Below are 22,906 nucleotides of genomic sequence, written 5' to 3'. Positions count from 1 at the left end.
CTTAGTCCTCTGCTCTACTCTCTAAATCCACGACTGTGTGACTGGGCACAACTCAAACGCCATCTGTAAATTTGCTGACACAAGTGTTGTTGGTAGAATTTCAGATGAGTTGGCATACGGGAGTGAGGTAGGTCAGCTGGTTGAGTGGTGTCACAATGACAACTTTGCACGTAATGTCAGTAAGACCAAGGAATTGATTGTGGACTTAAGAAGGGGAAGTCGAAGGAATGCTCACCAGTTCTCATCAAGGAATCAGCAGTGGAAGGGGTAAGCAGCTTCAAGTTCCTGGGTGTCAACATCTCCGAAGATTCAACATGGACCCAACATATTAATGTAACTACAAAGAAGGGACCACAGCAGCTATGTTTCATTCGGAGTTTGAGGAGGCTTGGTATGTCATCAAACACTCAACACTCTGGCAAATTTCTACAGATGCACATGGAGAGCATTGTAGCTGGTTGCATCACTATCTGGTATGAAGGGGCCACTGCACTGGATCCAAAAAAGGTTGCAGAAAGTTGTAAGCTCAGCCAGCTCCATCATGGACACCAGCATCCCCAGCACTGAGGACACCTTCAAAGGGCGATGTCTCAAAACGGTGGTACAAATTTAGTGTCGGCTTGGGAGGGAGTCTGAAGGAGAGGACATTTGGGGTGGATTGATAGAACTTAGAAAGGTCATGGGTTACTTGGATGAAGAGCAACAGGTGAGGAGGAAGAATTTGGCATTTATGACTCCACTCATTGTGAGAGAAAGAGAGACAGACCGACAGACAATGTGTGTCAACTGATGTTTGTGCACACCTATGTTTAAGTTCAGCTGTCTGGGACTGCCTAGCTACTGTACCGAAACCTCAATGCCCAATCTGGTAACTGGAATGCACTGGAAGCACAGGTTCAGTAAATCTGTAAGTGCTCAAGTGAAGTTCGATAGCTGGAAGGCCAGGCCATGTTGGACATATCCAAAAACAACAGCCCTGAACATCACTCTTCCGTTAAAGCCCAGGAACTTAGCCATTCTGTATCCGATATTGCTAAGTTGTCTAAAACACAACGTTCCTTGACTCCATCCCATAGCTCACTAACCACTTCCATCCTACCATCACAGTACAGACACTTACTGGGGAGAAACTGCAAGTATACATTCACAACTTCACCCCACACCTGGAAAGAGGAGCTCGTGTCAGGAGATATCAGAGACATTATAATCATGATCACCTTTAAGGAATGAGACAAATCCAGTAGCTGTAACCACTGGATGATCTCCTTGCTGTTTGCACATAAAGTGTCTTCACTATAACCTCCCAGTAATTGTCACCAGCAGGGAATTAGAAGGCCTCCTTCCAATGGCCGAGAGCTGGTCCCTAAAATGTAGTGTTGATTCCAGTAGATAAGATCTTCATCACACAATAACTTCGAAAATAATGCACAGAATGGCATCAAGTCTGATACACGGCTTTTTAAAAATTTATCTTATAGAAAGCCTTTGCCTTCTGGCAATTAAATTAAAATGTGCTGTACTGTAGAGAATCTTTCTGAAGTATGGCTGCCCTTATAAACTTGTTTCCATTCTATGTTTGTTGAATGATAGGATGCAAGCTGTAATTCTAACCACAGATCAATCCCAGCACAGACTTTGATCAAGCAAGGATGTCTTCCTGCTCCTCATGTTCTTGAACTGTCCTCAGGCAGGTAAGAACTGTCCAGGTTGTCACTGTAAGTTGAAGACTGAGACTTAATCACCTTGGTCACTTCCAGGTTCTAATTGAAAAGGTCTATGATCACCAGGAGGTAAGCCATTGAGAGGCAGGGCTGGCGTTAACTTACAGATTTCAGAAGGTCTCCACCAGAGGGTGTGGAATTTCAGATGGGTCTTGGGGATTATACCAAGTCCTGATCAGCATGTGTGGCTGCCATCCTTGATGTTCTTTAAGGACACTTTGCCTGTGGACATCAGACAGTTCATTGTGGGTGAGCAGAGAAAGCTCAGTGCTCCACAGAGAATTCCCTCATGGGTTCCTGGAGGTGTATATCCACCGAGTTTATGTTTTGGCTCCTGAGAATGGTCAAGCAACAATACGTGAAATAACTGAAACAGTGTGACACACATTGGCTCTTCTGCCCCAAGTGGTATCAAAACAGAATTTACAAACGACTTTTAAAAAAAGGGCCATTTGCTGGTTTTATTTACTTCCTTGCTGATTAACACACTACCTCATGACAGAGAATAAGAATACTTGCCTCCAACATTATTCTTGTAGGTATTGTAAATTTCTTTTACTCTCCGATAGCGAAAAGCTAGCTTCCTCATCCAATCAACGCCTCCACGCACACCGGTTGCGAGGCAAAGATTTGCACTCGTCGCTGCAGCGTGAAAGCCATCTGTAGCAAAGTTGTAAGTGCTGCACAAATGAACACAAACGAGATGTCAGCAAAGAACAGAAGTTACCTTGATAGGTCTCACACATCGCATTGAATTAGTAAAATATTTTTAGCTAATAACATACCTCAAATCCTGTCCATTATCATCTGATGACACATCGTCAATGTGAACTTGATCACACTCCTGTACGGGAGATAACAAAGGTAAATGAAATAAAGGACTGAAGTCGGATTCTGCTTTGAAAATAACATCTACGACTGAGGAATCTGAAAACAGACTGAATTTCTGTCCAGCTCTTTAGTGCTTTGCTTAATGAATGAATTGAAAAGGCACAGTAAATATTTCGATTTGGATTTGGATTTAATGGTAGGCAGTCCCTTTGGGATACATTAAGGGTGAAGTGAGAGTAACTGCTCTTGATATTAATGCAGCATAAACTGGAGTCAATGAGACTCGGGATAAACCCTGTGTTATTTGGATTCAGATCTAGCATAAAGGAAAAAGGTTGGAGTGGCTGGTGGGGATTCGCCTCAGCCACAGGGCATCTCTGTGGGAGTTCCTCAGGGGGGTGTAATCGACCCCCCATGCTTCAGCTGGTGGAGCAGCCTCATGGGTGAAGTGTCCTTATTCTGCTTCCATGTCTTATGAGAGATGGGCAACTAAATACTGACTCAGCATGTGAAGTCCAAATCCCTTGAATGGATGAAACAGAATGGCTGCATGAAAGAGCAGCGGGAACACAGGACAAGTGCCAAGAAGAGAGGAAGGAAGGGGACTTTCAAATGGAGATGCTATCCACCTGTGTGTTCAGGGATTCGTGAAAATATGGAACCTTGCTCTTCATTTCCTGTTTGTTTTCCATGGTCTCCAACTTCATGTTTGCAAAAACAAACAGGAAATGGAAAACAAACGGAACATCCCTGGTCTGTTTGACTGTCAGCAGCTGGTTCAGCCAGAAGGTAGCTTTTTTTTGGATTGAGGTGTAGACCAGGTTTAACCAGCACCAGCAATTTATAATATTGTTTAGCCAATCAGCCGGATGTATGCAAATACTTATTATATTGTACAATCTGAATGAAGCTGATAAGTGCTTGTATTGCAATCATGCACAGGGGATCACCACTGCCTTTTTAATCTGTCCAGTCCAGATACCAATAAATCTACAATCCTCCGACTCACTGATCCTGAAGAATAACACGTTTTTGTGTGTTCTGAGCTTAATTGCTAATTTAAAACTAGACCTGCAATTAAGTTTTGAAATTATATTATTGGGTTGGATCTTGCTGGAGTTATTGCTCGCTGTCCCCAGCTCCCTGCAATCACTTGGTCCTACACGGGGAGGAGAACTTGCCGACTCTCCGGGCAGTGAGGAACCAGAGGCAATTAGAACTCAAGCAGCGTTCATCATCAGAGGGCCCACCCCAGATGCACTGACAACCTTTCATAGAAGATAAGGCTTTGCCCCATGACAAAGCAATGAAACACTTAAAGCTTATAAATACCTCTAATATTTAAAAGCTATTAATTTTAGTATCTACAGTCTTTAAAGTTTATTTTTAGAAAAATAAACTGAAGGATACAAAAATAATTAGAAGCAATTAAAACATTAAAGCAAAATACTTAAAGACTCACACACACTTAATTTTGCCTTTGCCTCCTAAACCTGAGCCCCAGGCTCCCCATTGATATCAATGGAGTTCAGCATAGGACCGGAGTACTGTTTTGTTTGACGCCAGTAAGACTAGGCCTCAATGCTGGACTCCATGTGAAGTCCTGCAGTGGAGGCATGGTGACAGACTTGGACTGGTGGCTCACTAAGTTTCAGACATCTACGTTCACTAGACATGCACAGAAGTCCAAGCCTTAATGAAATTTCTGTGGTTGAAACATATTGGCTCCGATTTGGTCTATTATCTACTCATTATTTTAAACTCCGGAGATTCTGCCGTTGCTGCAAATCTTGAGCAATGCACACAAATTACTTTAAAGTCAGTTATTTCTATATTTTAGAAGACCAGCTGCAACTGAAATGCTGTACTTTCCCTCATTCATTTGTATTTAAATTTCACATTTATTTAAATCGCCATGGTCAATTTTCAGAGTAACGAAACACAGATTTGCTGTTCTTGGATACTGCACAATAGAAAAATTAAACCTGATGCCAACTGCCAATAAAATGTTGACCCCTGATTGCTGCTGAGCCACACATCAACATTGCTTCAGGCTTAAATTTAAGAAGCAAGGAGACAAAAGCAATCTGCAACCAGTTTGACATAAATATTCCATGTTCATATTTTGTTGAACGAGTTATAGCTGAAGAGTCTAATACACCGCTGATAAAGCCTGCCGTGCCCATTTTACAAGGTTGTCACTGAGAATAATATGAAATACGTTTAGTAATGAGGGGGCCATTACAAGGCTGCTCTTTTATTACAAAGTAGTTAGGGAAAGGGAGGAATGTATCAAGAGTTTATGGTTTATCAGAAAATGTCACGGTGAATCTTTTATTAAACGGTGTTGCTTTGATTCGGCAAAAAGCATTTTGTAACCTCTCAGAACACATAACATAGAACTTATTAGCCCCTGATGATTTTTACTGAGTTTGTTCAGGAAATATTTTTTGATTTGTAGGGAAAGGTTTGCAAAGGAACTAAAACCAGCTGTTCCTTAACAGAATTAACGTTCTGACCCTCAACCTCAGTTCTAATACATCTATTCTGCAATCAAACCTCTCGCAGCAAGCAGCGAAGGCCAAAGAGGAAAAGACTTTGACCCTCTAACCTTCTCCTCCTTCCTAGAGGTTAAAACTTCCAGATAAGAGAGAAAGAAAGTCCAAGTGGCCTCACAGGAGGGCTGTGAATTCAACATTTTAAAACGTTAGCCACTAGTTGAAGGCACGGTTCAGGAACTTTTTAAATTGTTTGTTTAATCTGCTTCAAGACAACCCATGAAAACCCCACTAATATGATGGTTTTGCCAATTTGTCATGGCCAGAACTAATACACTGCAGGAGCATTTCAGAAATGAGTGACCTGCGAAACTTCTGTACAGATTTGTTAAAAATACTTCTGACAGAAGAGCATGAAAGCCATGCCAGGAGGTAAGCAATAAGTGTACTCAGTTGCTCCCAAAATACCACACAAGACTTTAATCCTTTTAATCAGAGTAGGAGTGTTTTTGTGCACAAACAGAAGCAAAACCTGAAATTATATAATTAACTTCATTAGAGACAAAAGCTCTTCACCGTGAGTTATTTAGTGGAACTGCCTGTAACCCAATTACCTACTAATTGGCTGTTAATGAATCTATTATGGCTATTCTTCTTCAACATCCTGTGTTTGTTTTCTCCCACAAGCTTTGTTTGAGTTGTCAACTACAAGAGAAGAATCCTATTTGAAGCATTGTTTGGAAAGTAAGCCTCCTGTAATTATGTGGTGCCAATTGTCTCCCTTCTCACCTACATAAACATTCAGCAGATGGGAATCCACATCACAGGCTTGTGATAAACTTTTAAGTATGGTAGCTTTAATGATCAATGATTGTATGATTTCCCCAGAATAGTTAATAGGCCTAATTAATGTGAACTGTTTTTGTTTCAGTGTTTTTTTTAGCACATTTATCCAAAGATGCAAGTAAAGCACATTTAATTTCTTAACATAGAAGCTCCAGAGAAGGCCATTTGCTCTGATCTATCAGTACTAGTTCAATCTAAAATTCACATTATTATCCTATGAGTCAATAGATTTTAACTATCCTCTGCTTCAAGTAAGCAACACACTCACACAGCCAAAAGTGTGCACTTGTTTTTACTCAGTTACTCTTGTGGTATTTGATGCCTAACAATCTCCTGTAAAAACACATTTCTTCCAACCTGGAAACTTTAAAATTATGACTATCCCTCACTAATTTTCCACACAAAGGAATTTTTTCCTTTCTTCACTCTTCAGAAGTTAGTGCTCAGCATGTTTGATTGCCCTTCTTAGGATAAAGTTGCAGCACTATCTTGAGGGTCTTCTTTTAACCAAGGTTCTCTGGAAGCTTTCTGTACTACTTTCTATATTGTGGTTATGTAACACTACACACATACATTAACTAAAGTGTATCGAATGCTGTCCCTGATTGCAATTATTCTCCAAACAAAGTACCCATTCAGTCATGAGTTCAAGACACAATTCAGATCTTTTAAAGTTTGTTTAATATGGTTTGAGACAACTTACGAAGGCTTCTGAATATGATAGGTCTGCCAATTTGTCATGGCTGGTATGATTCACTGCTGCAAAATTTGAGCGACAGTTGACATGCAAACACTTCCAACCAGAATTGTTAAAAGTAATTTTAACTGGAAAAAGAATAAAGGTAATGTTGGGAGAGCAAAAGACAGGTGCTCAAATGGGTTCAATTTTCAGACAGTTGACTGCAGGATAAATATTGACCAGGACACTGGTGTTAAGTCCAGTGGTTTCCTTCGAAATACTGGCATGTTTTCTTTTACAGTGACCTGCAAGTGCAAATTGGGTCAATGCTGAATCCATGACAGGTAATGTCAGCATCATGTCCATCCTTAATGATACTGAACTTGGAAAGCACTTAAAGAGTGATTCCTTTGGTAGCCAGAAGTCACTAACAGGCCAGACTAGGTACGAGTAGCTGATTTTGTTTCTTGAGTGACATTAATAAATCAGATAAGTTCATGACCAAGTTTACTAATTTTAGCTTTTTAACTCCAGACATTTAAATACTCAAATTTTATTTTTTCCCAATTCAAGGGTGGGCTCCAAGCTTGCTTCTTTCTCAGTCAATATCATGAAGAAATAGAAGTGGGCTTTTTGGTCTCTTACGCTTGCTCTGCCATTCATACTCTCTTGTTTCATTCATAAGTCAAAACCCAACAGTCTGCCTTGAATATATCGAGGTGTAGCAAACAGGCATTTCTCTCATATTCTAGTGCAAAAAGAACAAACTACTGGAGGAACTCAGCTTATCAGGCAGCATCTGTGGAGGAAAGTGGACAGTCAACATTCCAGGTTGTGACCTTATGTCTGGATTTGACTCAAAACATCGGCTGTTTCTGGGGGTGTCGGGGGGGGAGGAATGAACTCAGTGATTTCCTCCAGCCGTTTATTTTTTAAATGCAAGGTTCTAGCTTCTGTAGTCTCATGCGTTTCTCTCATCTTCTACCTCTGATATCTTAATTATATGTACAATTTTCAAAGTTCAAAGTAAATTTATTATCAAAGCACATACTGCAATATGTCACCATATACAACCCTGAGATACAGTTTCTTGTGGGCACACATGGTAAGTTCAAGAAATGCAATCGGATTAAGAAAGACTGACCCAACAATACAAACAACCACTATGCAAAGGTCAAATATAAAAGATAGAGAAATAAATAAATAAGCAATAGCTATCGAGAGCTTGAGATGAAGAGTTCTTGAAAGTGAGTTTGTGGGAACAGTTCAGTTACTGGGCAAGTGAAGTTATCCCCTCAGGTTGAAGAGCCTGACGCTTGAGGGGTAATAACTGCTCCTGAACCTGGTGGTGTGAGTCCTAAGGCTCCTGTACCTTCTTCCTGATGGCAGCAGTGAGAAGAAAGCATAGCCCGTGGGGGAGGCGGGGGGGGGGGGGGGTCCTTGATGCTGGATGCTGATCTCTTGCAACAGCGTTTCATGTAGATGTGCTCAACGGTGGGGAGGGCTTTACCCATGATGGACTGGGCCATATCCACCACTTTTTGTAGGTTTTTCCATTCATGGGCCTTTTTGTTTCCATATCAGGCTGTGACGCAATTTCTACATTAATGTGCATAAACCTCTTTATGTGCACAAATAGGCATTTTGCAACTGTGCCCACTTCCAAAACAAGTGTTAAGATGCTGGACAGGGCGGGATTTGAGAAATGAGTCAAGAACAGTTTCCTGGGTCAATACATAGAGGGCACAATTTAAGAGGGAAATTAGGAGGTGCCCTCACTCGGCCTTGTTTACATGCGATTCCTCACTAAGATGACTACTACTACTACTACATCGACTCAGGCCTAGGGGACCGGCGTTGGGCACGATGACAGACTCTCCACTCCTCCCTCTTCCTCATCAGCGTGTTCAGTTCATCTACATTAGCCGCGCCGCTATTTTCTAGGAGTGTGTTGACCATAGTCTCGGGAGGGCGCCCAGGGTTCATCCTCCCGTGCTTGGGCTCCCATGTGATGACTAGGCTGGCGGGTAGCTCAGGGTGGCGTAGACAGTGCCCCGCTAGTTGCAGTCTTCTCGCCTCGATTTTAGTAGTGAGCATTGGTAGGTCGTCATAGAGCTCGACGTTCCTCATGTGCTGTTGCCAACTCACGTCAAGAGCCATCCGGAGCATTCGTGTATAGCAACCATCTAGTGACTTTCGCATGTGACTTTCCGTATGTGAGAATGGACACTATGACTGCTATGAAGATCCTCTTCACAGGGATGAAGAGCATCCTGAGCAACTGCATCACTGCCTGTTTCGGAAATTGCACCATCTCGGATCGCAAGACCCTGCAGCGGATAGTGAGATTAGCTGTGAAGATCATTGGGGTCTCTCTTCCTGCCATCACGGACATTTACACTACACGCTGCATCCACAAAGGAAACAGCATTATGAAGGACCCCATGCACCTCTCATACAATCTCTTCTCCCTCCTGCCGTCTGGGAAAAGGCTCCAAAGCATTCAGGCTCTCACGGCCAGACTATGTAACAATTTCTTCCCCCAAGCTATCAGACTCCTCAATACCCGAAGCCTGAACTGACACCTTGCCCTACTGTCCCGTTTATTATTTATTGTAATGCCTGCACTGTTCTTGTGCACTTTATGCAGTCCAGTGTAGCTTTCTCTGTTTTTTTTATTACGTATTTCAGTCTAGTTTTTTGTACTGTGTCATGTAACACCATGGTCCTGAAAAACGTTGTCTCATTTTTACTATGTACTGTACCAGCAGTTATGATCGAAATGACAATAAAAGTTGACTTGACTTGACTTGACTTTTTGAGCCCTCTGGTCTAGTTCGACCTCTAGATTTTTCTTAGCCCTCCATGCTAGTGCCTTCCGTATCTTTAAGTCCTTAAGATGACTGACTTTCAAGATTCAGTGGCAATTAGAGATGCTGAATCTCTACACCCCACGTACATACAAGCTTGTGACTTAAAGGATGGATGTGGGTTGGAAAGAGCACAGGAGATTAAGCACCAGTCAATAATCACAACAGATGTGGATTCACCTAAGCTGTCAATACTGTCCATTGCCCAAAGGCCGATGCTGAGAACAAAGATTAGAGGCAAGTTCATCTGAAGGGCTGAGAGGCAGTCAAGGTAATTTAGGGGGAGTACTTCAAAGAATTGCTCAATGTGACTGTGTCCTTGATTGAAATGTTCTTGACTCCAGTCCATAACCCATTTTCTGCTTCAGTTTTGCCATCTCAGTCAGTCAAGGGATTGAGAAAGCCATGCGCCAATAAGGCAAATATCCCTGCTGACGTGAACGCCGTCTGCTCCTGAGGCTTTTGGTGGAGAGAAACTTCAGATGCCACTCACATCCGAGAAGAGGAGGACATGTCAGCAGATATTAAAGATACCATAATCATGTCTACCTTTTATAAAGGAGAGAGATTCAATTGTGGTAACTCAGTGGGGTCCTCTGTTACCTAAACACAGGATGTTATTACCGGGGTCTTCTTGAGTGTGGCCAAAGCACTGCAGCCTGAACTGCAGTGTAGATTCTGTCCAGCGTCAGGCACAATGGTGATGACCTTCATGGTGTGACAGCTAAAAGGAAAATGCTGAGAGCATCAGCAGCTGCTGTACAAGTCAACTTCCGAACTCACAAAAACCTGACTCCTCTAGTTTGGCTACATTCAGAAACCTGTCCCCATTCGATGATGCGACGCAAGTTGTGATTCAACCCCATGGATACCCCATAAGCCCACTACAGACTGTGCCATTGCTCCAATCCTTGTTCTAATCTTTATCAGCACAAAGGAGATAAAGGTTAGCTTTATTTGTCAGATTACACTGAAATCTGTTGTTTGTGTAAATGACCAACACAGTCGGAGATGTGCTGGGGCTGCCTGTAAGTGTCACCGTACTTAATCTTTTGAATGTGGGAAGAAACTAGAGCACTCGGAGGAAACACACATGGTTATGGAGAAAACCTACAAAATCTTTATAAGCGGTGGTGGGAACTGAACCCTGATCTTCTTACTGCTAGTGCTGTAATAGCACTATTCTAGCTGCTATGCTAATCAAACCCACAAATCATTAGAAAGCCTTACAACCTATATCTTCTTCACTACCCATCTGCAGTCACTGCAACTGGATAAACACAAGAGATTCTGCAGATGCTGGAAATCAACAGCAACACACACAAAATTCTGGAGGAACTCAGCAGCTCAGGCAAAATTTATGGAGCAGTCAAGACTTTTGGGCCGAGACATTTGAGTTTCATGGATGTTGTTTGGTATGTGCTGGTTTGCAGATTGTGCTCCAATCATCCTCAACTCATCCACTCATCATGCACTACAGGTTCTCCACCAACCAGACTCAACTGCACAACACATTCTTCTGAACATGAAGAGTCTTGACAAATCTCTGGAAAACATGAATCATTTTCCATGTACTGGGAGCCATTTCTCAGCAAGACAAACATTGGAGTTGAAATCCACGTCCCCCCTCTGGAGTGTCAATACAGTCTTTTAGGAAGAGACTGCTCCTGTATGCTTCATAGACTTGAATGACTCACAACAAAGCATTTCAACGCACTGGGGATGTATCACCAGAGCTGCCTTTGCAAACCGCCAAATCCATTGGCTGCATAAGCAAGCTGACATCAGTGTCCTCTCTCAGGCCAACAACCCTGGCTGTGAGGTGTTAGTTACTCCCAGCCAGCTGCGATAGAGGGTTGTGTGATTCACATGTCACATAATTCATCCCCAAACAGGCACTCTGCTTGCAGTTGCATCCTGGGAACTGCTTAGTTGGAAGACAAAGGAATGTTTTAAGATTGTTCTCAAAACACTCATGCACTGAGAAGTTGAAGTCTCTTGCATGGAAACACATAGGAGCCCATGTTTCAAACTGTCTCCCCACCTGTCTTGCAAAGTACCTCCTATCCCACCTGCGGCAAAGTCTGCAACTCCTCATTTGGCTTAATCAGCCACCTCTAAACCCACAGCACTGGGTGGGAACAGGTCATCTTTCATACAACTGTATAAGATAAATAAAATGAGACAGTATATACTTTCTCTTTCTTACAGAAAATAAGTTGTGAAAACTCTCTTCTGTGCCAGTGAGAGATTTTCTTTCTCCTATACAGATATTATTATGGGCTTTCTGAGTTTAAGGATCAATTCAAAGTCAACTTCTATTAAATAGAGATAAATCTGCTTCACACTGCTTCATGTATCAGAATATAATTAACAAACTACAACGCATTTCACTGATGATACTTGCAGAAAGGGGAGACCTTCACCGTATCAATGTACTTAATCTGACTTCCATTACTGAAAGATAAAATTCCACAAACTTATACGTTAAATGTAATGCACATCGTTTGATCACATCCATTCTACAAATGTCTTGATTTTCAAGTGATTTTATTGTTTTACACTCTTTCATTAAGTTTGGTAAGTTGGAAAGTTGGTGCATATTAGTAATATAGTGATCAGAATCAGATTCATTGTCACTGACACAAGTCATGAAATTTGTGGCAGCAGTAGAGTGAAGTCATAACAAATTACTATAAATTATAATAAAAATAAATAATCAGTGTAAATGAAGAATAACAAGGTAATGTTGATGAGTTCATGGACCATTTAGAAACCTGATGAGAGAGGGGAAGAAAATGTTCATAAAACATAGAAGTGTTTGTCTTTAGGCTCCTGTAACTCCTCAGTAATGGTAGTAATGTTAAGAGGGTATATTCCCGATGGTGAGGTTCCTTTCGAATGGATACCACCTTTTTGAGACACCAGTATGATGTTTATCAGGAGGCAGTCTTAATAAAAGTATTCCTAGTTTCATGATTATTGTTTCAATGAAACTTTACTAATCATCTCCACCTTGATCAAATTGGTCAGCAGTTTGCCGTTTAAGACTGTGCACCTTCAGAACATCTTTGGTTGAATAGAAAAAAATCCTTCCCACTCAGATTCGGGTTTAAAGCTTCACTGTGTTGAATTGGCCTATAGAGTTTCAGTTTACATAAATTCTCAAGATTCATGACTACTCACATTCACCTGTAAAACTTAACAGATTAAAATCAGGAGTAACAGAACAAGTGTGCTACTTAAGGAGAAGAGTTAATATTGACCCAGAAAAATTTCTTCTATATCCCCAATGTTAAAAACTGGAGGGGTATAGCAAAATAAAGGTACTATTCAGAGTTCCATGTGAAAGTTGGCAGGAAACATGATTATAAACTCGCAATGTAAACTATGAAAAAATAAATTAATAGGTTAAGATGGTAAATGACAATTTTAGGATAATTCAGCAAAGAGCACAGTAACTACATCAAAGTGCAGTTTGAATGTTTTTAAATGTGTTTATGAGTTTTTCTGTTTGTTTCTGTTTTGATATTTAAAATGTTTTTTTTTTCAAATTTATGACTTGCTTTTGTTTCAAAAGGTGAAGCTTATGACCCATCTGAGAGCAGAAGAGAGATTAGCAAATTTTGACCACTGTGCCTCATTAGGATATTGCTTGATCATTTCCTGATTTAAACAAACAAAGGCCTACAGGAATGGTTCCTCGTAAGTGCTCCAGTTGTTTGGGATATAGGGAATAGAGGAAAGGGGAGGCTACAGGCTTCCTCATAGGAATTGGAAAACGGCTCTACTCCTGCTGGATCACAAGGAAACAATTTTCTAAAACAACAGAGCTTCTGGCCCCGTCTTCAGTTCCCGGAAGGTTTGGCCTTTGTGAGGAAGCCAGTGTTGCTTCCCATTAAGACATGAGGTTAAAATAGCAGATTGGATCCAAAGTCCTTGCTGGACGCAATTTACAATTATAATTATTTGGATATGAGGGAGAGCAAAGTAGTGATTTCACTTGCTCCTTTTTAAATGTGATAAAGTGGGCAGAAAGAAAAATCAACTCCAGATTCACATTATGCTGGATCTGGGGTTTATATTCTTAGATAATTCATAATTTGGCAGCAAATCTTGGAATGGATTTTAATCAGAATCTCTGCTTACCTAATGAGCTAATGGGCCTTTATGAGACACAAGCTACATTAAACGTGCCTAAGAAGTTGCACTCTTCAGTAAAATATTCAGAGTCAAGCCCCGCTTGGCCGCTGAAGGCTATCAATGCAGTTGGGTTCTTTGACAGTGAGATGCTTCACTGGAATATTATCAAACTAGTGTCCTGAAAGATGTACTGTTGCAATAAAGTTCCTTTTGTATCTGATTATCACTAAAGCAAAATATAACTAAAATCATGTACACACTAAAATTACTCAATTAAAATTTCACAGTACTAAAAAAATATTGTGGTGAAAAGACAAGGCAATACTGTTTTATCTCCACTATAAGAGGTCCAAAGTCTATGAATTGAGTGAAAGTTATGTTTCCCAAGGCAGAAAATGTCCAGCCTGTGTATAACTTTGCTAGTCTTCTGATTTCCTGATAGTTCTGCCCACTTGAAACCTATTTGTTGCTTGTAATGCTCCACTCCAAGTTGTCTTTTAAGAAGTCCTGCACTCTCTTATTATAACGTTTGAGATGGTGACTAGGAGGCAATAATGTAGATGGTGTTGGGGACCATGAGGACCAAAAATACTGTATGTTTTGACGTTTTGATGTATATGTGACATACAAAAGCCAATTTTTAACCTTTGACATACTGGTCCCGGACTCCTCCATTATAAGAAACATCCTGTCCACATTGACTCTGTCTAGGCCTTTCAATATTCAATATGTTTCAAAGGGATTCCCCTCATTCTTCTAAACTCCAGTGACTGCAGGCCCAAAGCCACCAAACGCTCATCATATGTTAACCCTTTCATTCCTGGGATCATTCTTGTGAACCTCCTCTGGACCATCTTCAATACCAACACACACTTATTTAGATCAGGATCCCAAAAGTGCTCACAATATTCCAAGTGTGGTTTGACCAGTGCCTTATAAAGCCTCAGCATTACATCCTTGCTTTTATATTCTAGTCCTCTTGAAGTGAATGTTAACATTTTATTTGCCTTCCTTACCACTGACTCAACCTGCAAGTTAGCCTTTAGGGAATCCTGCGTGAGGTTTCCCTAGTCACTTTGAACCACTGATATTTGAATTTTCACCCCATTTAGAAAACAGTCTATGCCTTTATTCCTTCTGCCAAAGTGCATGAGTTTGCATTCCCCTACACTTTATTCCATCTGCCACTTCTTTGCCTATTCTTCCAATCTGTTTAAGTCCTTATTCAGGCTCCAAGCTTCCTCAACGCTACATGTCCCTCCATCTACCTTCGGATCTTCTGCAAAATTGACCACAAAGACAACAATTCTGTCATCCAAATCATTGACATATGATGTGAAAAAAATGGTCCGAACATTGACCCCTGCAGCACAGTCACCGGCAGCCAACCAGAAAATTATTCCCCATCTTCTATCCATGCTAGTACTTTTGCTATAATACCATGGGCTCTTATCTTGTTAAGCAGCTTCATGCATGGCACCTTGTCAAAGGGCTTCTAAAAATCCAAATAAACAACATCTGTTGATTCTCCTTTGTCTATTCTGTCTATTATTTCCTCAAAGAATTCTAACAGATTTGTCAGACAAGATATTCCTTTGCTGACTTAGGCCTATTTTATCACGTGCCTCCAAGTACTCCAAAACCTCATCCTTAACAATAGACTCCAAAATCTTCCCAACCACTAAAGACAGGCTATTTGGCTTATAATTTCCCTTTCCTCTGTGTCTCTCCCTTCTTAAAGAGTGGAGCGACATTTGTAATTTTCCAGTGCTCTTGGAACCATTCCAGAATCTAGTGATTCTTGAAAGATCAAGACCAATACCTCTAAAATCTCTTTAGCTATCTCTTTCAGAACACTGGGGCTTAGGGTTCTAGATGACTTATCTACCTTCAGAACTTTCTGCCTCTCAAGCACCCTCTCCCTTGTAACAGCAACTACACTTACTCTGCATCCTGACACTCACATTTTAGCATTCTGTCTTCTACAGTGAAGACTGATGCAAAATACTGCTCTGATATCCTTCTGATCTCTCTTTTATATATCAGAAATAGAATTGGTATTCTCTTTTATATTAATGGCTAGCCTGCTTTCATATTTCACTGTTTCTCTCATTATGGCTTTTTTAGTTGCCTTCTGTTGGTCTTTAAAAGCTTCCCACTAAGTTTTGCTATATTATATACCCTCTTTTTTTGCTCTTATGCTGTATTTGACTTCCCTTGTCAGCCACAGTTGCCTTATCCTCTCTTTAGAATACTTCATCTTTGGGATTTCTTGGTGGATGGTTGCGGAGTTGCTTGGCCTTGTCTGTAGCAAGGATTAGGCCTCAAGCCTCGGTGTCGACTGTTCACAGCCACCCAGGAGAGAGGATTTGGAGTTGGAGCACTCCAAGAGCAGTGTGGTGTCCAAGCTGGAGTTGGTGCTGCCCCCAGTGTTTGCTCAGCAGAAGACATGCTGTATCGTGTTCGACGGCAGACTGCTGCTGCATTCATGGACTCTATGTATTTTTCGTGTGACTGCATTTTACTGATCTTTTATATGCGCTTGCTGTCTCATACAATATGTGCTACTTGTGCCTTGTGCTGTGTGTGTTTTGCACCTTGGCCCCAGAGTAACGATGCTTTGTTTGCCTGTATTCATGGGTAAACATCTATGGTTGAAAGACTATTAAACTTGAACTTGTTTACCTGGAGTGGATGAAGAAATCAGATTTAGAATGATGATCTGGTGAAGGCTTTTGTTCCATCACGTTGGTCAAACACACAGTGATTAAAAAGAATGTTGGATATACCCAGCACCATGACCTGCCTGACCTGTAGAGTTTGGACCGCTGGCAATTATTTGCTTTTGGTCTGTGAGTATTGGCAATAGTGGGATGATAAGATATGTACTATAGTGGGATGGAGTATGGAGATTTTGCTTATTGAACTAGTTAGCTCACCAAGTGGTTTCATTCTACCCAAGTAGAAAGAGGAACCAAATGCTGCCCTTCTCCTGTATCTCATCTGCCTCCCCATTTCACTCCAGAGCCTCTGAGCCTACATGATTCACCACACAAGCTCAGACTTTGAGACCTGCTCTGCTACGTGTTGTGAGCAATTCTGAAGGTGGAAGCATTGTCTGAGCATTCTAATGGCCTATGTACAGTTATTGCATTTGACACTTTGGTTCTCATTGTACCCATGGTCTCCTCTTGAATCTGGGATTCAGACTGACGTCAAGATCTGGGTGGTGATTGGATATACTTTGTCTCAGATTCTTTGGTTTGATGTTACGTTACAGAGATTGAAGGCAATCCATATTGTTGAAGTATTAAATAGAGTTACTGTTATGTGGGTATCAGGAGTGGCAACTGTAATCTTCCAGGCATAGTTGCTGGCATACTGTGCATTTAAGAAGTAAAACTTTTTGGAATACATTAGAATTCTAATATGCTGCTATCAAGATGATGTATTGGAGTCAATCACACCACTGGAAATCCCTCAGTCTTTGCACATCTATAAACTCTTGTTGCCTGCCACTCTGTGTCAAGAGAGATGGACATATGATCTACTTGCTTGTGCTGGAGTGTGCCCATGGCCTTGTAGGGTTGGCAACTCAGAATTCTACTTGTCTTTCCTGCACAGTCAAAAAAGATCCAAATGCACAGACCTTTATTACCACTATTTATGTTTCATTTGATTACTTACATTACTCCTGATAAACATGTAATTCATATCACATAACCTCTCAATAATATCACCAGTTCTGTTTACTGAAATGATCCCTCATTCATTATACAGGATGATCTCCGATTTTCTGGAAAATGTTGGTTGGGCAACTCTTTTAATTCAGATGAAATTACGAGACGTAGTTTACTGGGTAGCCACCGGATGGCAGTATGTATAGCGCATGCAGCGCCATTTGTGGCGAGACTCATTTTGACAAAAGCACGCTATTTTTATTATTTACATTGCACTTGTTGGTGGTAGTCCCAATATTTTGAGCTTATTTTTGCTTATTTTATGTAAATTTAACCATAGCTATGGCTTCTAAGATAAATGCAAGTACCAGTGGTGGTGTCAAACGTAAACATCAGCCCTATCGATCCAAGGTTGAAATTTTGAAAAAACTGGACCATGGTGTTTCTGTGCAAGCACCATGTGACCTATATGACAGTCAACTGCGTATGATAGAAAGCACCAAAGAGACAAAAATTTGCAATTCAATACAAACAGTGATTCACTAACGCAAATAGGCATTAGAAAATCTATGAAAGTTGGTAAGTGCACTGAGCATGATCGAGTGAAGACTGAATGGTTTCCCCAGTGTTGGACTGATGGGAGTTGAATTGTTGGGCAGTATGATAATGGACCAAGCTAAGCTGTTCCATAAAGAACAAGTTGTGCCAGAAGCCAGAGCACATTTCACATCTGTAGGGCCACCCGAAGATCGCAAAATTCTTTTTATTTAGAATAATTGTTCAGCTCACCTCAAAGCAGAACTCCTGTGTATGAATAATGTTTTTAGAGTGTATTTACCACCAAATTGTACATCGCTTATCCCACCCCAAGACCAAGAAATACTACATTCTCTAAAGGCCAAGTATTGCTCACTTTTCGTGAATCGTCTGTTAGATGAGGTGAATGCTGGCAATTCTGTACGGACATTCATTAAAGAATTTAACATGAAGGCTGTTCTTTGGTTCATTGCTCGAGGAGAAGGTAGTTCCTTCAATGCTAAAGAATGGCTGGTGTAAGTTGTGGCCTGCCTTGATGTTTGATAAAGTGCCTGAAGAAAAGCTTGGCGATGATTTTACAGGATTTCGTGTACCAAAGGAGAAAGCAGTTGTTCAAGATTTGCTTGCATGTGCAAAAAGTGTTACAGGATCTGCTTTCAATGATATAGCAAGTAGCCTTAATGAAGAAAATCTACATGAGTGGATGAATTATCGACAATGAAACACTTGTTGTGCACCACCTTACGGACTCAGGAATTATAGACAGTGTTCAGAATGCTGATTAAAAAACTGCAGGTGATGAAGATGGCAGCAATGATGATGATGAAACGGATGGAACTGAAATATTTACTATTGACAAGTTAATTGAGTTGCTGGGTGATTTAATCAAAGGGGTACAGAAACGTACCTTCATGATGGAACAAGAGCTAATGAATTTTTATTTGATGCAAGGAAAATTACACAGGGAGAGATCAATGCACATGAAAGCACTTTGCCTGGATGAAATGTTTAAAAAAAATGACCGAGAAGCAACATTCTTTGTAAGCATAGTAATTAATAAATTTACATTTAATTTTTGTTTAATTAACAATCCTGTTTAAGCTTTGCCATTATTATTGCTTGACCTATTTTAATCCGGCAAAAACGTTAATCCAGCAAGGCTCAGGAACGAGGGTGCCGGAAAATCACTGCTCAACCTGATATTGCTTTTCTTTTACTGTATTCATTTCTTATAGTTTAAAATAAACCTGCGATCTTCATTCCCAGCAATATTACCATCATTATAAAGCCAAAGCACCAATTGAAACATCTGTATATAACAAGCAGCAGGATTCTGTCACTCCACACTATTAAACTGAAGACTGATCATCACTCATCACTCCAGAATTAAGGTTACTTTGAACTAGAAACAAATGATCTGAAATAAAGCTATATATTATCATATTTGAATTTACCATTTCCTGTTATTCCAGACATACGAGGTCTGCATTACGTTGTGTATTTTCTGGTCCTGACATATAGAACTGATCCCATGACATGCTTTTACAATTTTAAAACAAAGTAGAAGCTTTAGGAAATACTAAAGGTGAATAATTCACAGTAGATTTTTATTAGGATACAGTCAGACACCCTGCTGCTATAAAGGTTTGGTAATAGGAGATAAAGCAAATTTTTAAAATAAGCATTTCTGTATTAATTGACACATCCGAGAAACATTATTTAGTTTGATGCTCTAGATTTTAGAATAACATGAGGGTGGTGCATTTGGAGAACCTGTCTTTCTTTTTTTATATTTTCCTGAGCAATATCTTTTATATTTCTTCATTGGTTAGGAATAGAAAATACAAATAATGCAAACAAGTTGCACTGAGATTTGCTCAGAAAACATCAGAACATTGCAAGTGTACTGCCCATGACTTAACATTTATTAAATTCATTAATTTTAATATGCTTAGCTACGGGAGTTGATTCTTAATGGAACTGAGCAACAAAATACGGAACAGAAATGCATTAAGTATGTCCCAAGGTTAAAAAATGGGTTCCCTTTAAACATAAGACATGCAGAATATCTCATTTCTACTACAGTTATAAATGAAATTGAAAAAGTCCAACAAAAACCTTCCTGGTTTGCCTGACACAATAAAACTCAAAATGCTGTGCTGACACGTCAGACCAGGAAAAGTTTTATTAAATAAATCTAAAAATACTTATTTCACCACCATGCTACAAATTAACTGGGGTGGGGGAGAGCAACAGAAAATATTTTTCACATTTATGCAGAAAATTAGTAGTATTTCTTTGACTTCAGGAAGCTTAATATGTCTTTGGTTAAATCACGATTGCCACTGTGGTGACGTTTGAAACATCAAAGTAAAACAACAAATTTCAGATTCTCCCTCAACCATTCTTTTGTGTAGGGCTATGAGTAAAACTATAATGTGATGGAAATATTTTTTTTTGGAGGTGGAAGAGCATTTCAAATTGCCAGCAATAGTTCATGAGTAGATGGGTTATGTGACTTGCTGCATTTGTCAAAGGCTCCAGGGTAACATACTGGGAAAGTCTACTGAACTTGGTTGGTTGTCTGGCAGGGTTGCTGTGGTTTGAGTGATGACTGTTATATATTGCTGCTGAATCTCAAAGGAAAGAAACCAGCAAATGATCCAGCCCATTAACTCTGAGAGAAGCAAAGTGATTAGGTTATTCAAAATCAATACTTTTATACACTCTTACTTTATCTTACCCTTTCTTATCTACAGTGCCTTGAAAAAGTATTTGGCCTCCAGAACTATTTTCACATTTTACTGTATCACTTTCTAAATATAAAATACAGAATATATGGAAGTAGGATTTTTGAGCTAATCTACAAAATATTGACATGATGTCAAATCAAAACAAAAATTCCAAAACCTGTCAACAATTTACTAAAACTTAAAAACCAAAACTGTGAGGCTGATGAAGTATTCATCCTCTTTGTAATTGCTATGCTAACTTTCCTCAGGTGCAATATACGTATTACCTTACCAGCTCACCCAATTTGATGGCGTAGAAAATTGGAGGATCACCTGCTTTCAATGAATTCATAAGAATAAATACCTCCTGTCCCTGTAAGGTCCAACAGTATGGTAGATTTTCAACAGACCAAACCAATATGAAAACAAAAGAACATTCGAGACAAGTCAGGGAAATGATAATAGAGAAGCCCAAATCTGGGGAAGGGTACAAGACCATCTCAAAGGCACTGAACGTACTTTGGAGCTCAGTGCAGCCCATCATGAAAAAGTGGAAAAAATATGAAACCACAGCCTAAATCTAAACTTAGTCGCTGGAGAAGAATGGCGCTTGTAAGAGAGGCTACTGTGGTGCCAAAAGTCACTTTGGGTGAGCTGCAGAAGTCAGTGGCTGCAACGAGAGATGAAATTCATGGCTCCATAATCTCTAAGGCTTTGCACAAATAGGATATCTATGAAAGAGCGGCAAGGGTAAAGCTCAGGCTGAAAAAAAAACATATCCTTGTCTGTCAAGACTTTACAAAGCACCACTTAGAAAATACTGTAAAGATGTGGAAGGTCTAGTGGTTGGATGAGATGAAAGTGGAACTTTTCAGCCTCAACAGTAAGTGGTATGTGTGGTGTAAATCTAATACTGTGCTTCAGCCAGGTAACACCATCCTACTGTGAAGTATGGTGGAGGTAGCATCATGCTATAGGGATGCTTTTTAGCAGCAGGGACTGGAAACCTGGTTACGATTGATGGGAAGATGAATGCTGCTAAATACAGAGAGATCCTGGATAAAAACCTGCTAGCCTCTGCCACAAAGCTTAAACAAGAGAGGAAGTTCACCTTTCAGCAGGACAATGACCCAAAGCACACCACCAGAGCAACCGTGGACCAATGTTCACATGCGCACACATCTTTTGCTACTAGCACACAAAGGAATTTAAACCGCACACAAAAGGTTGTCGCCATCTACCTCGTTAGCGTGTTAAGTACATTTCATGAATGTACACAATTATGTTTCCTTTTCCAGTTTCTGATGCGGACGGTGTTGACAATGTGGAGTTTGTGATGTTTTGTCTGCGGAGTTCAGAACTGGCTTATTCATACTGTTTTTATTGAAGAAATTATTGATTCACTACGTCAAATTCCATAAAAGCAAAAGGCGTGAAGTGCAAAGGAACTGTTCATTTAAAGCGGAATGGCTTAATGAAAGCTCATGAGGTCAGGAACGTGCAGCTATGAGAAATATTTATGTACGGTACAGAAACTGGTATTACCTGCATGGATTATTGTGATGCAAAAGTTGCCAGAAAATTTGCAAGTGGGAAGAAGTGGAGTGATATTTGGAAACCAGACTTTTTAAAGTGCCATTTAGCAAGCAAGTCACATATGGATGATATGCAAACGCTCCAACGAGAAAATCCTTCACTATCCACTACAGACCTGCTGCAAATGTTTTGTGAGAGTACAGATGAACAAGAGTGAAAACGATCAAAACTAAAGGAGATCAAATTTCTTATTGACAGTGTTTTGCTAGCTGTTAAAATGAATACCTGCATATATAAAATTCAGTGTATACGTGTTGTCGTCACTGGGCGAAAAATCACACAGCACAAGATTTTTACACACACCGGTCATTACAGATTAGAGGGAACATTGCCTTTGAGTGGCTTTAAAGGAAGCAAACTGATATCCTTGAGTGGCCCAGTCACAGACCTGACCTTAACCCGATCGAACAACTCTGACAAGACCTCAAGGTTGTTGTCCACTGCCGCACACCAACTAACCTGGCACATCTTGGTAAAGAGGGATTGGCAACTCTTGCTCCATCACGCTGTGGAAAGCTAATAGAGATTTATCCAAAAAGATTACTGGCTGTAATAGTTGCTGGTTAAACTAAGAACTGAGCAAAGGGGGATGAATAATTTTGAACTGCTGTCATTTCAGTTTTTGGAATTTTTAGCTTTTATGCTTTAAAATATTCCCTGTTTCCCTGTGAAAAACAGGGAATGTGTTTCAAAGATAAAATTTCTCAGTTAAATTGATCAAAATCCCCAGTTGTAATACTCATTTATGTGAATGAAAGTCTGGAGGCTGAATA

General features: G+C 40.2%; 1 protein-coding gene across 3 annotated transcripts in view; it reads right to left on the bottom strand.

Annotated features, from left to right (window-relative positions):
* The window catches only part of eya1 (EYA transcriptional coactivator and phosphatase 1), a 191,619-nt gene that overhangs the window by 15,716 nt on the left and 152,997 nt on the right, over positions 1–22,906 (bottom strand). For all 3 annotated transcript variants that reach the window (XM_073040646.1, XM_073040663.1, XM_073040654.1), the window contains 2 exons: positions 2,507–2,565; positions 2,241–2,401 (listed from right to left, as the gene is read on the bottom strand). In XM_073040646.1, coding sequence (XP_072896747.1) covers positions 2,241–2,401; positions 2,507–2,565 — 220 coding nt within the window. The remainder of the gene's footprint in view (positions 1–2,240; positions 2,402–2,506; positions 2,566–22,906) is intronic.

The sequence above is a fragment of the Hemitrygon akajei genome, chromosome 1 (assembly GCF_048418815.1).
Source record: "Hemitrygon akajei chromosome 1, sHemAka1.3, whole genome shotgun sequence".
NCBI classification, from domain to species: Eukaryota; Metazoa; Chordata; class Chondrichthyes; order Myliobatiformes; family Dasyatidae; genus Hemitrygon; species Hemitrygon akajei.
Note: the sequence above shows the minus strand (reverse complement) of the source record. Positions and strands in the feature narration are given on the sequence as shown.